The sequence below is a fragment of the Anolis carolinensis genome, chromosome 3, assembly GCF_035594765.1.
Source record: "Anolis carolinensis isolate JA03-04 chromosome 3, rAnoCar3.1.pri, whole genome shotgun sequence".
NCBI lineage: Eukaryota > Metazoa > Chordata > Lepidosauria > Squamata > Dactyloidae > Anolis > Anolis carolinensis.
This window is the reverse complement of record NC_085843.1, coordinates 257599183-257611796: the sequence shown is the minus strand read 5'-3', so window position 1 is coordinate 257611796 and position 12614 is coordinate 257599183. Positions and strand designations below refer to the sequence as shown.

Genomic DNA, 12614 nt, shown 5'->3' with positions numbered 1-12614 from the left:
TGTAGTCTGGTGAGGCTCCAGCACTCTATAGCAGAGAAGGCTATAGACCTTGTAAAACTACAACTCCAGGGATCTATAGCATTGAGACATGGCAGTTAAAGTGATGTCAAACTAATCATTTTACACTGTGGGGCCCTTCCACATAGTCATATAACCCAGAATATCAAGGTAGAAAATCCCACAATATTTGCGTTGACCTGGGATTTCTGAGTCCACACCGCTTCCAGTTCAAAGCAGACAATGTGGGATTTTATTCAGCCTTATGGAAGGGGCTGTAAAGACACCCTTAGGGTCCTTTCATAAAGCCATAGGTAAAGGTTTCCCCTGACGTTAAGTCCAGTCGTGTCCAACTCTGGGGGTTGGTGCTCATCTCCATTTCTAAGCCGAAGAGCTGGCATTGTCTGTAGACACCTCCAAGGTCATGTGGCCGGCATGACTGCATGAAGCACCGTTACCTTCCCGCCAGAGTGGTACCTATTGATCTACTCACATTGGCATGTTTTCGAACTGCTAGGTTGGCAGAAGCTGGAGCTAACAGTGGGCACTCACTCCGCTCCCCGGATTTGAACCTGTGACCTTTCGGTCTGAAAGTTCAGCAGCTCAGTGCTTTAACACACTGAGCCACCGGAGGCTCTGAAAGCCATATAACCCAGAATATCAAGTCAGATAATCTACAATAGCTGCTTTAAACTGGGGGCCCTTCCATACAGCCCTATATCCCAGAATATCAAGGCAGAAAATCCCACATTATCTGAGTGTGGACTGATAACTTTGTTCAAAGCAAATATTGTGGGATTTTCTGCCTTGATATTCTGGGTTATAGGGCTGTGTGGAAGGGCCCTAAATTATCTGAGTCCACACTGCCATCTAATCCAGTTCAATGTGGATTTTATAGAGCTGGGTGGAAAGAGCCTTAGTTGGCTTGTATGTCCTTTTTGTTTTGTTGAGATCTAATACGTCAACAGTGTCGATTAGGGGCTCCCAAAAGAATCCAGTTGTGAAAGACAGAGAACGTGGAGAAAGGCCTACTTTTTCCAAGGCGGAAAGGATCTGAGGCGGAACCTTTTGGCGCGGGAACTTCTCTCCCGCCGGGCAGCGTCCTCTGTGACACCGAAAGCGGAAGAAAGTTCATTTCGTCTCTCGAAGAAAGGATCGGCGGGCAACGATGTTGCTGGTCCTGTCGGAAGAACACAAGGAACACCTGGGCTTCCTTCCGCAGGTGGAGAGCTCAGGTACAGGCGGGGGAGGCTGTGATTGGCTTCCTGTCCAGGGCTGGGAGAATTCAGATGCCTATGGATGCATCTTGGCCGAGAAGGCCTTGTGAAACTACAACTCCCATCATTCTATAGCAGGCATTTGCAAACTTCGGCCCTCCAGGTGTTTTGGACTTCAACTCCCACAATTCCTAACAGCCGGTAGGCTGTTAGGAATTGTGGGAGTTGAAGTCCAAAACACCTGGAGGGCCGAAGTTTGCAAATGCCTGCTGTAGAGAATGTGTTGCTTAGCAGATGTTATTGGATAACAATTCCCATCAATGTTTATCAGGTAGTGAGGAAAACTAGCAATCCTGGACTTCAACTCCCAGAAGCCCCGGCCAGCTTGGCCAACAGTCAAGAATTCTGGGAGTTGAAGACCAAAACATCTCGGAGACCAACGTTTTGGAAACACTTATCTGGGGCCCTTCCACACAGCTGAATAAAATCCCACATTTTTCTGCTTTGAACTGAAATATATGGCAGCGTGGACTCAGATAACCCAGTTCAAAGCAGATATTGTGGGTGCCCTTTCAGACAGGCCCCATCTGGTCCCAAGTTTTCTGTTTATTCCAGATTATCTGGCAGTGCGGACTCATACAATCCAGTTTCAATCAGAAAACCTGGAATCAGATCCTGGAATATACAGCCTGTCTGGAAGGTCCCTGGGATTTTTTGCCTTGATTTTCAGGGTTATATGGCTGTGTGGAAGGCCCCCCTGAATATCAAGGCAGATAATACCTGCTTTAAACTGGGTTATCTGAGGGCCCTTCCAGACAGGCCCTATATCCCAGGATCTGATCCCAGGTTTTCTGATTTAAACCGGATTATATGAGTCCGCCCTGCCAGATTATCTGGGATAAACAGAAAACTTGGGATCAGATCCTGGGATATAGGGCATGTCTGGAAGGGCCCCGAGTCCACACTGCCATATAATCCGGTTCAATATGGATTTTATACTGCTGTATGGAAGGGCCCCTAATAATAATAATAATAGGTAGGTAAAGGTTTCCCCTGACGTTAAGTCCAGTCATGTCTGACTCTGGGGGTTGGTGCTCATCTCCATTTCTAAGCCAAAGAGCGGGCATTGTCCGTAGACACCTCCAAGGTCATGTGGCCGGCATGACTGCATGGAACGCCGTTACCTTCCCGCCAGAGCGGTACCTATTGATCTACTCACATTGGCATGTTTTCGAACTGCTAGGTTGGCAGGAGCTGGAGCTAACAGCGGCCGCTCTCGCCGCTCCCGGGGTTTGAACTTGGGACCTTTCGGTCTCCAGCTCAGTGCTTTAATGCACTTCGCCACCAGGGCTCCAATGATAATAACAACTTTATTTTTATATCTCACTCCCATGTCCCTAAGGGGACTCGGGGCGGCTTACATGGGGACAAGCCCAACATCAACAAACATTAAAACACAATCATAGTTTAAACCAATATAAAACAGTAAAAACAGTCTCTTCAATGTAGTACATTGAAATTATCTGCTTTGAACTGAATTATATGGCAGTGTAGACTCAAATACTCCAGTTCAAAGCAGATAATCTGGATTATCTGACTTGATAATCTGGATTATATGGCAGTGTAGAAGGCCCCCTAGAGCAATGTTTCTCAAACTCTGCTACTCCAGGTGTTTTGGACTTCAGTTCACACAATTTCTAATAGCTGGTAAACTGGTGGAAATTTCTGAAGTCCAAAACACCTGGAGGAGCAGAGTTGTAGAAACACTGACCTAGAGGATCACACGTTACCATTCCTGTCTTATTCATCATTGCAGACAAGACTGTTTATGCAACTGTCATTTACTGGTACATTATTAATGAAGTGTTGTTTACTCATACTATCACTGTATGCTAAATAGAAATTGGCACTGAATTCTCCAGGGCCTTGCTGAAAGGGGCTTCTTAAGGCTTCTTAAAGAGTGCCCTCACCTTCCAATTCTCATCCTGTGTGCAGTTAGGATAAATATTTGACTTTTGGCTTTTAATCATAATAGTAACAACAAAAGGTTATGTATATCAAGGGCAGGAAATGTGTGGCTCTTAGGATATTGTTGAACTGCAGTTTCTGTAGGCACTGGTCAGCATAGCTAATAGTTAGGTGCGATAGGAGTTGCAGTCTAAGAACATCTGGAGGAGCACATGTACCCACTCCTGGTGTATATTATCATAGGCACTCTTACCACATCCTTGTAAGGTTGATCAATATTACAATCCCACGTTGTCCTTGAATGTCAAGATGGAAACCAAGTAGCTAGTATACAGCTGCTAAGTGCATACTGATGGCAACTTTTGATCTAGGGATTTCTGAATTCATATTGATAAAATAACTAGATGTTGTTTTGAGGTAGATTTGGCTATCACTGACATGGATCTCCCTATTGTAGTCTATCCCCATAGTTAATATTTCCTTGCTCCATATACAGATCATTAGCTTCCTCTTGTGGAGAGAGGGATTAACATCAAGCACAGCTGGAAGACTCCTATAAAAGCTAGTAAGACCTTGAACCACAATGCCACAGAAATCTCACTGGCCTGGTGACAAAACTCTTCTAGTGTGCTCTGTATTGATTTTTAAACAAAAAATATATTTTGTTCTCCTTTTGGTCTCCTCCGCACAAAACACCTAAAGATGCAAACTTAGATAGTGCTAAAGGAAATTTTATTGACGCATAGTAAGAAACAATGAATGGTGTTATGAAGAATACCACAATATTCTACAGGATATTGTAGACTAGAGCAGGGTTTTTTAAACGCTTTCTCTCATGACCCCTTTCTGTCCAATACATTTTACATGACTCCAGGTATATAAAATAGGTATAAAAAGCAAACATTTACTGATAATAAATCAGCATTTGCAAGGTTTGCTAAAGGGGCCGATTTCCTTTTTAATGAATGACAATGGAAGCATCTTCTGAAGATTTCACTGTAACCACTGCACAATAGATTTGTGTAAATGTCTAAGACAGGGGTCCCCAAACTAAGGCCCGGGGGCCGGATGCGGCCCTCCAATGTCATTTACCTGGCCCTCGCCCTCAGTTTTATAATATAATATTTTTATATCAGTTTTAATAATATAATATATTGTATATACATATAATATTGATAATAATCTTATGTTATACAATATAATACTAATAGTAATACCATATAATAATATTAATTATATGTTCTATATTACATATTATAGAATAGTATAGTGGTATAGTTCAATATAGTAATATATAATGCTAATATTGTGTTATGCTAATAATATAATATATTGTATGTACATACAGCTGCTCTGAGTCCCCTTCGGGGTGAGAAGGGTGGGATATAAATGTAGTAAATAAATGCAGTAAATAAATAATTAATTTTAGACTTAGGCTCGGCCAAAATCTGACATGACTTGAAGGCACACAACAACAACAATCCTAATTAACTTGACTATCTCATTGGCCAGTAGCAGGCACACACTTTCCATTGAAATCCTAATAGGTTTATGATGGTTAAAATTGTTTTCATTTTTAAATATTGTATTGTTCTTTCGTTGTTGTTGTTGTTGCACTACCAATAAGACATGTGCAGTATGCATAGGAATTTGTTTGTAGTTTTTTTCAAATGATAATTCGGCCCCTCAACAGTCTTAAGGATTGTGGATCGGCCCTCTGCTTAAAAAGTTTGGGGACCCCTGGTCTAAGACAAACATAAGGTGATACTCAAAAAACTTTTGGGACCCCAACATTGAGCTAAGGGGACCCCTATTTGGGGTTGGGACCCACATTTTAAGAAGAAGTGGACTAGCGTATAGCAATACTTTATAGATAATGGATTTATTGTGGTGTAAGTGTTCCTTGACCCAGCCTCTTTTCTCAGATGCAGTAGGATTATAAACTGTTTGAGGGAGTGGCATTAGAAATAACAGTATTGAAAACCAGCAGAGGAACTCTTCAACATAAATAAACATACCCACTCACACACGCACACATATGTGTGTGTGAGTGACTTGGGTTTAGCTCTTTGGCTGAACTTTCCAGGCATGCTTCAGAAGCAGCCCCACATAGAGCATGTTACAGTAATCCAGATGGGATGTAACTAAGGCATGTACCACAATGGCCAGATCTGGCTTCTCAAGGAACTGGTGCAGTTGGCGCACAAGTTTTAATTGTGCAAAGGCTCTTCTTGTTCAATGCTGAATCCAGGAGGACCCCAAACTGCAGACCTGTGTCTTCAGGGGAAGTGTAACCCCATCCAACACAGGCTGGATCCCTATTCCCTGATCTGCCTTCTGACTGACCAGGAGTCCCTTTGTCTTGTCTGGATTAAGTTTCAGTTTGTTTGCCCTCATCCAGTCCATTACTGATGTCAAATATTTCATAAAATACTTTCTGAGTGACCTTAACTTGGCCACTTGATCAGATGAATTCCAAAGTCAAATTTCTGTGAACTGTGTAGAAACATAAAAGGAATTGATGAGGCTTGAATAAGGACAAAGCCTTTTTTATCATATCGAGTGAGTTAATCATCTCAATGAAGAATGTTTGGGTTACCACTCAACTGTCATTCTGTAAATATGTTGTTAAAGTAAGCTATCATTTCTGCTCTTCCATCTAACTTCATGGTTTACCATTCTCCCCAAAACATCTGACATATTCTGATCCATGACAGTTGAAGCCATAATAAACACGTTAGTCAGTGAGATGCTGTTGTAGCCCAGACTGAGATTGGCCCCATTCAGCCGGTGATTGTCCCTGCACCTGCCTTGCCAGAGGACTCTGGATTTGGGCCTGAGATGCAGCCAGAGTTTGTCCCAGTGGATTCTGGGACCAGAGACAGAATGGTTGCAAGCAGGCATTTTGAATCACATTCCTCACAGCAGTCAAGGTCAGATCTCCAGGTGCCAGATGAACATTCTAATTTTGATGTGGGAGCTGATACAGTGGAGAGAGATAATGAGTTTGACAGGAAGACAGCGATCACTCACCAGAGGAGGGAAAGGGAGTTTTTGAGGAGGAGCAGACGGTTGCTTTTGAAGCAAAATAATGAGAAATCTTCTCATGGGGGAAAGACCTTGGATTTCCCTTAAAAAGGGTTGTTTTCCCTGACACAGCCAGAAGCGGTAACGCTGCTAATTCAAGAGAGGAAGATCTTTGTTCCGTGTTCCTGTGTATTCCTGCAGCTGTGTATCTTGCTTCAAGTTCCAGCCTCGTTTTAGTCTGTGAATCCAGTTAGATATTCCAGTGACTTTACCGTTTGATTTCTATTCTAATCAAGACCCTCACCTTTGTGTTTCAGCATTGAATTCATGCCTTGGACTATCTTGGAATTTAATCCCGCTTTCTAGTCTTGTTTCCTGTGGTTATCGTTTGACTCATGCCTTGGAATTACTCTTGTTTGGACTATTCTTGGGACTTCCTTTGATATCCGGTTTTGGACTATGTTCTTTGAGTGACCTTTAGAGACTCTTGCTTCAAGATTTTCAAGTACCTTACTGACTCTGAACTTTGTTTTGCTATTGCTTGCATATAACCTTCAGTAAACAGCTTCCTAGCTTATATTTAGGGCTCCAGTGTGGTTTTGAGGTGCCTACATAGCCTGGGGGTGCAACAGATGCCTTGCAACAAATTAGGAATCTCTATGAGAGATATTGTAGGAATCTTAACGGAATTGTTGATTTCTAGTAATTGTTCTGCCAGAAGTCCTCTACTATAATCCTGTATCAGTGAATCACTTGTATGTACTCCATTGAAATTATTTTGAAATTCTACAGTGTGATAAATGTGGACAGAATGAGGTTTTAACACTCCATAGTTCTTCACTGGTGTGTGCCCATCCATTGGGCACTTTCAGCACTGTTTAAATTTCCTTTTATATTAAGAACTATTTCATTGTATATAAAGAACTGAAAGATGCAATATTATCGTAGTCTTTTCTTGAGGGGAACCTATTTTCAATGGCAGAACTATAATCTGAAAATGATTTTTTTTTCTTTTCAGTTGTTAGTGAATTTGGCCGTATTGCTATGGAGTTCTTAAGAAAAGGCACAAACCCCAAGATCTATGAAGGAGCAGCAAGTAAGAACAAGTGGGTTGCATTGAAAAGCAAACGTTTGTTGGGACATTGTGATAGTAAGGGTAACAATGATGTTGGCTGAACTGATACTTTCTCTAGAAAAGGTTCAACTGTAATTATTTAGGTTTAACAAACCATAATTTGTTGCACTGGAAATGAGACTGGTTCCTATATTCAAGGTAGTTTCATATCCTAATTTGTAAGTAGATCATAGATTGTAGAAGTAGATCATCTGGGCCCAGAAGACAGAGGAGGCTGCCCAGCAAGTAATCTGAAAAAATGCAAAGCACAGTTATTACTTTCATAGCAGCCTTTGGTGCTTTCCTTGGGCTAGTTTAAATGGCCTTGCAGCCCACTGCCCAGCCACCGGAACACCTGCGTGGGGTGCCTCCATGACTTTCGCAGCCCCGCCGCACATCTTCTTTAAATGGCCTCACCACCCACCACCCGGCCACCAGAATACCTCCGTGGGCACCTCCACGACCCCTGCAGCCTCACCCTGTGGCTACTTTAAACGGCCTTGTTGCCCACCGCTAGAACATTGCGTGGGGTGCCTCCACGGCCCTTGCAACCTCGCCCGTGCAGCTTCTTTAACACTTTACCTGTTGCCTGCCGCTTTTGGCTGCTTTTTTCCCCCCTATCAACCCACTTTGGTTGGATTGAATGTATGTTAAGCTTTTTTATTGTAATTATATTTTAACTGTTTAATTTGATATGTTATATTTCTTATTGTATGTGTAATTGCGGCATTAATAATCTGATAACTGATAACTGATTTTAATGTTTATATATTTAGAATTTATTTTATATTCTGGCATTGAATGTTTGCTGTATACATGTAGTTCTCTACCCTAAGTCCCCTTCGGGGTGAGAAGGGTGGAATATAAATGCTTTAAATAAATAAATAAATAAATAAATAACAATAAATAGATTGTTTCCCTGTCTGGATAACAGAAAAAGTTTGGCTATCAATGACAAGGATGAATGACGATTTGAACCATGTTCTGCGGAGCTATAGTCCAACACTACGCCATGCTGGATCCATGCTAAAATATATGCTTATATATTGATATAGACTTCTGCAAAGTTCAGTTGGACTTACCTCCTAGTATATGTATGAATCTTGCTTCCAAACCTGTTTAAACAATGAAGTATTATCCTGCATACCCTAACAGATCAACATCTCTATGGCAAATCCATGTGTTGTGTGTCTTCTGATGTTCTCGTGTTTCCTTTTTTCAGGAAAACTTAATGTTAGTAGTGAGACAATTCAACATGGAGTTGAAGGGTTGACATACCTTCTCACGGAGAGTGCCAAACTTATGGTAAGTATGATCTCAGGATAAGAGTCTTATTATTTTCTAGGAATTAGAAAAGGTAACAGTTCTGAAAAGATGGATGTTTCAGATGAACACTCTGGAAAATTAGCACAGAATCTGCAGTTTTTGGTGAATCTTCCATGTTGAGTAGCTGACTTTTTAATACCAGCCCCATGGTTTTTTTTTAAGAGCACTTGTATATATTTATCTTCTTGCTGATGATTTGTATGGATGAGACATACTGTATTTCATAAAAGAAAATGTAGTAACACATAGGTCAGAATTAAATAAGCCATCAAAAGTTACATATTTTCCTGCTTATTTTTTTTTTACTTTGTAGATATCTGAGATAGATTTTCAAGACTCCATACTTGTACTAGGTTTCCCTGAAGAGTTGAATGCCTTATTACTTCACCTATATCTTGATAACCGGAAGGAAATCAGAAGTATTCTGAGTGAACTAGCACCAAAGCTTCCCAGTTATCACAATCTTGAATGGAGACTGGATGTGCAGGTAAGGGCATACATGATACATCGATAGTAGTAATACTATTAATCATGGTTCTACATATTATTCACAATATGGCGTTAGAAAGCAACCTGTGTAATGATTTATCCTCTCATGCGCCAGTAATGTGTTACTTGCTAAAACCTGTATGGATTTTGAAACTGGCTTCATATTAAGGCAACCCTTTTGTAAATTTTCTACCTTTACATCTGCCCAGCAGGTGCAACAGAAATCCATCTTCTAAGAGACAACTATAGTGACATATTATTAGAATTAGATTTATTTGGGGTAAATTGTTACTTAATGTTAAGAGATTTTTTAAAAATCCAGAATATTTAATAAAATATCAACATTTTACCCTGTTGAAAACTTTTAAGACAGAAGTAAGAAACAGGTTTGATTTTAACAATCTCACTAATAGATGAAATATGCTTCTATCCCTCTCCTCTTATGCCCCTCACTTCCCATTAATCCCCCTTTGTTCTTCTTATTTCTCTTTCTTTATTTTTTTCTCTCTTTCTTTATTTTATCAAAAATGTATGGAAAACCTTCAATAAAGATTTATTATTTTTAAAAAAAGATGAAATATGCAAACTAGTCTCAGATTAAAATAATCAGCATAGAAGCAGTCTGTTTTCTGAGTTGACATTAAAACCATTCATACCAATAAATCTAATTGTCCTGTTGAACCAGAGGTTGGATGTCACAAATAGAAAGTTATACATAAAAATTGAATAGGCAGCAGCGTAAACTACTAATATACCTTCCTGTAAACAGTTACATTATGAAAGCAGTCGCTTTGAATACGTTTCTGTTACTGGTATTTAAGCATAAATCTGTGTTTTAGATATTACTGCTTTTTTCCCTTAATTGTCTTCATCTAAATAGCTTGCCAGCAGAAGTCTCAGACAACAGATTAAGCCAGTTGTGACCCTAAAACTACACCTGAACCAGAATGGAAATCAAAACACCCAAATATTACAAACTGACCCAGCAACATTAATCCATCTGATTCAGCAACTGGAACAAGCTTTGGGAGAGATGAAAACAAATCACTGCAGAAGAATAGTGCGCAACATCAAATAGCATTGTCATCTCAGTAAACTTAGAGTTATGGAGAACAGTATTGCAACTTAACAGTTCATTTGGGTGTCTTCAGCCAGGATCATGAAGCAATGTTTGCAAGCTGAATATAGTTGGGTGCTAATAGGCATGTGCCATAATATAATATGCCATATGCAAGCAGGAACAATTGAGATAAATTTTAGGGAGATGTAAATTATTTAATTGACCATGTGAACATCTCTGCATTCAGTCACTTTTTGTATAACAGACATCAGTTTGTTGCTATGATGACCAATCTTTTTCTCATTTGTTAAAAATAAAAAAACATAATTTTATTTGTCTTTGTCATCAGACTGATTTCTTGCAATTATTTTATTTTTCCTGAAAAAGCTGTTCCTCAGTGCTATGGAGATGACTTTCATCTGCTCACTGATGGTATTGTGTAAAAGGAAATACAACAGCAATTTGTGGTGAAAGTTGTAGTGTTCTAATAAATAAAAGTTTCTGGATGTTTCCTTCCACACTTTTAAGTATATTGAGTGAATGCCATCGAAGGATTATTCTACATGTTTTTTTTCTAATTGTTTTGAGTGTGGAATTTATTAAATTTGTCTGTTTTCCATATGACCCAAACAGCTCATTATCCATATATCAGTATATGTGCAAGATATTTAGAACTGCTCACACGTAGAAGTGTTGTGTATGAATCAATATATAAAATTAAATGATAGACCATGATTTTGTATATTTATGTTTAACTTGTTTACTTTATTTTGTTGTTCGCTTTTTCACCTACATCTAGGAAATTAACTGCTAAACAGAAATTGGTTTTCCTTGACCTTTCAGGCTAGAAGACTTTCTGTTTCAGTATTGGAAAGACATATGCTCGCTTTCTATTAAATAATGAACAGGGAACCTCAAAATATTGTTAGCATTTGAGCATGTGGCATATGGAGGTCAGCTGTGCATAAACATCTAATGAACTATTTGTTATCCTTGTTAGATGTTTATGGATAGATTGTTTCATTATGCTGTATTTCCAGTCTATTATCTGTCAGCTTATTATTTGTAATAAACATCCTTCCCTACTTATAGTATTTTATTTCAGTATGATTTCTACACAACACAAACTAGATGAAAAGCTAAGGGTGGCTGGCCTGTCACATTAGGGATGTGGATATGTACACAGCACATATATGTGTGCATAGTGTTTTAAAAAATCTACGACATACTAGGAACTTTTTGAGATTGATTTCATTTATCATTTGCTCTAAGTTTAGCAATCTTCAAGGGGAAAGGGGGGACTTTGACTACAAGAAAATATTGTGAACTATTCCTGTTGTAATCCAAGTTTTTTTGAGGTATCCTATAAATGAAAGGGCAGTAAAGATGTGTGAACATTACAAAATACCTGCTCTCTGTGAACATTAAAGCTGCCAGAACTGGTTTGTTAATACAGAGGACACAACTGTCTTTCTAAACTCCTGGAAGAAACATGGCTATAGAGACTGCCATGATGTGCACATGCCTTACAGAATGTACTACTATATCACTGTGTGCATATATCTAAAAGAGGTGAGAAGAATGTATTCTTGGTGAGCTAGGAAATCTCAGTGGAAAGCAAGTGGTGGTCATTCTATTTAAAAGGATAAGGATTCCCTTATTTGTGCCAAGACATGGGGCATATGTACATTGACCACTTAGTGCAAAGGATTTGCAAATCGGCTCCATGGAGGTTAAATGGAGTTGAGCTCAGCTAATAGCTGCTTAATGCAGCCTTCAACCATGTTAACCAAAGTTGTGGGTTGCTCAAAATTTTCCCCTAGAATCCGAACAAACTGCAACTTTGGGCCCATGTAAACAGTTGAGCTGGTTCTGAGATGGAACTGGATACAACTGTTTATGTGGCTACCCTGTGTTTCCTGGGCTTTGGTGGCCTGGAGACGTGAAATAGCACACACCATCCCTTCCCGTTTTGATTGTGGCAGCTAGCAGATGTGACATGGCCTCTGTTGGTCAACTCATTGCCTGGCGCGATGCTGGTTGAAGCAACTGGAGAAGGGGACAATGAGAGAGACCATTTGGCAGCTGCAAACTGGGTTCTGTGCTATTCCTCTCCTGCCTCCACAGTGGCCAGAATGGCATGGTGGTCTAAACTGTCCTGAGGCTGATCTGGCATTCACCACACTGGATTGGCCCCGGGATAAGTAGTCAGTGTAGAACTGCCCATCGTTCTGGGATGCAAGCGGCAGAGTTTACTAAAGGTAAAGGTTTCCCCTGACGTTAAGTCCAGTCGTGTCCGACTCTGGGGGTTGGTGCTCATCTCAGTTTCTAAGCTGAAGAGCCGGTGTTGTCCATAGACACCTCCAAGATCATGTGGCCGGCATGACTGCATGGGGCACCGTAACTGAGCCACCAG

General features: G+C 40.2%; 1 protein-coding gene across 2 annotated transcripts; it reads left to right on the top strand.

Moving 5' to 3' along the window:
* The first annotated feature begins 1074 nt into the window (after positions 1-1074).
* commd2 (COMM domain containing 2) lies at positions 1075-11283 on the top strand. 2 transcript variants are annotated; one of them, XM_003218190.4, is made up of 5 exons: positions 1075-1232; positions 7228-7305; positions 8546-8628; positions 8963-9136; positions 10019-11283. In XM_003218190.4, exons 1-5 carry the CDS (start codon positions 1166-1168, stop codon positions 10214-10216), a joined length of 600 nt encoding a protein of 199 aa, XP_003218238.1. In that variant the 5' UTR covers positions 1075-1165; the 3' UTR covers positions 10217-11283. The 2 variants fall into 2 exon arrangements, with proteins under 2 accessions (XP_003218238.1, XP_062832739.1); XM_062976669.1 differs by lacking the exon at positions 7228-7305 and having other exon boundaries at positions 1107-1232.
* The last annotated feature ends 1331 nt before the right edge of the window (positions 11284-12614 follow it).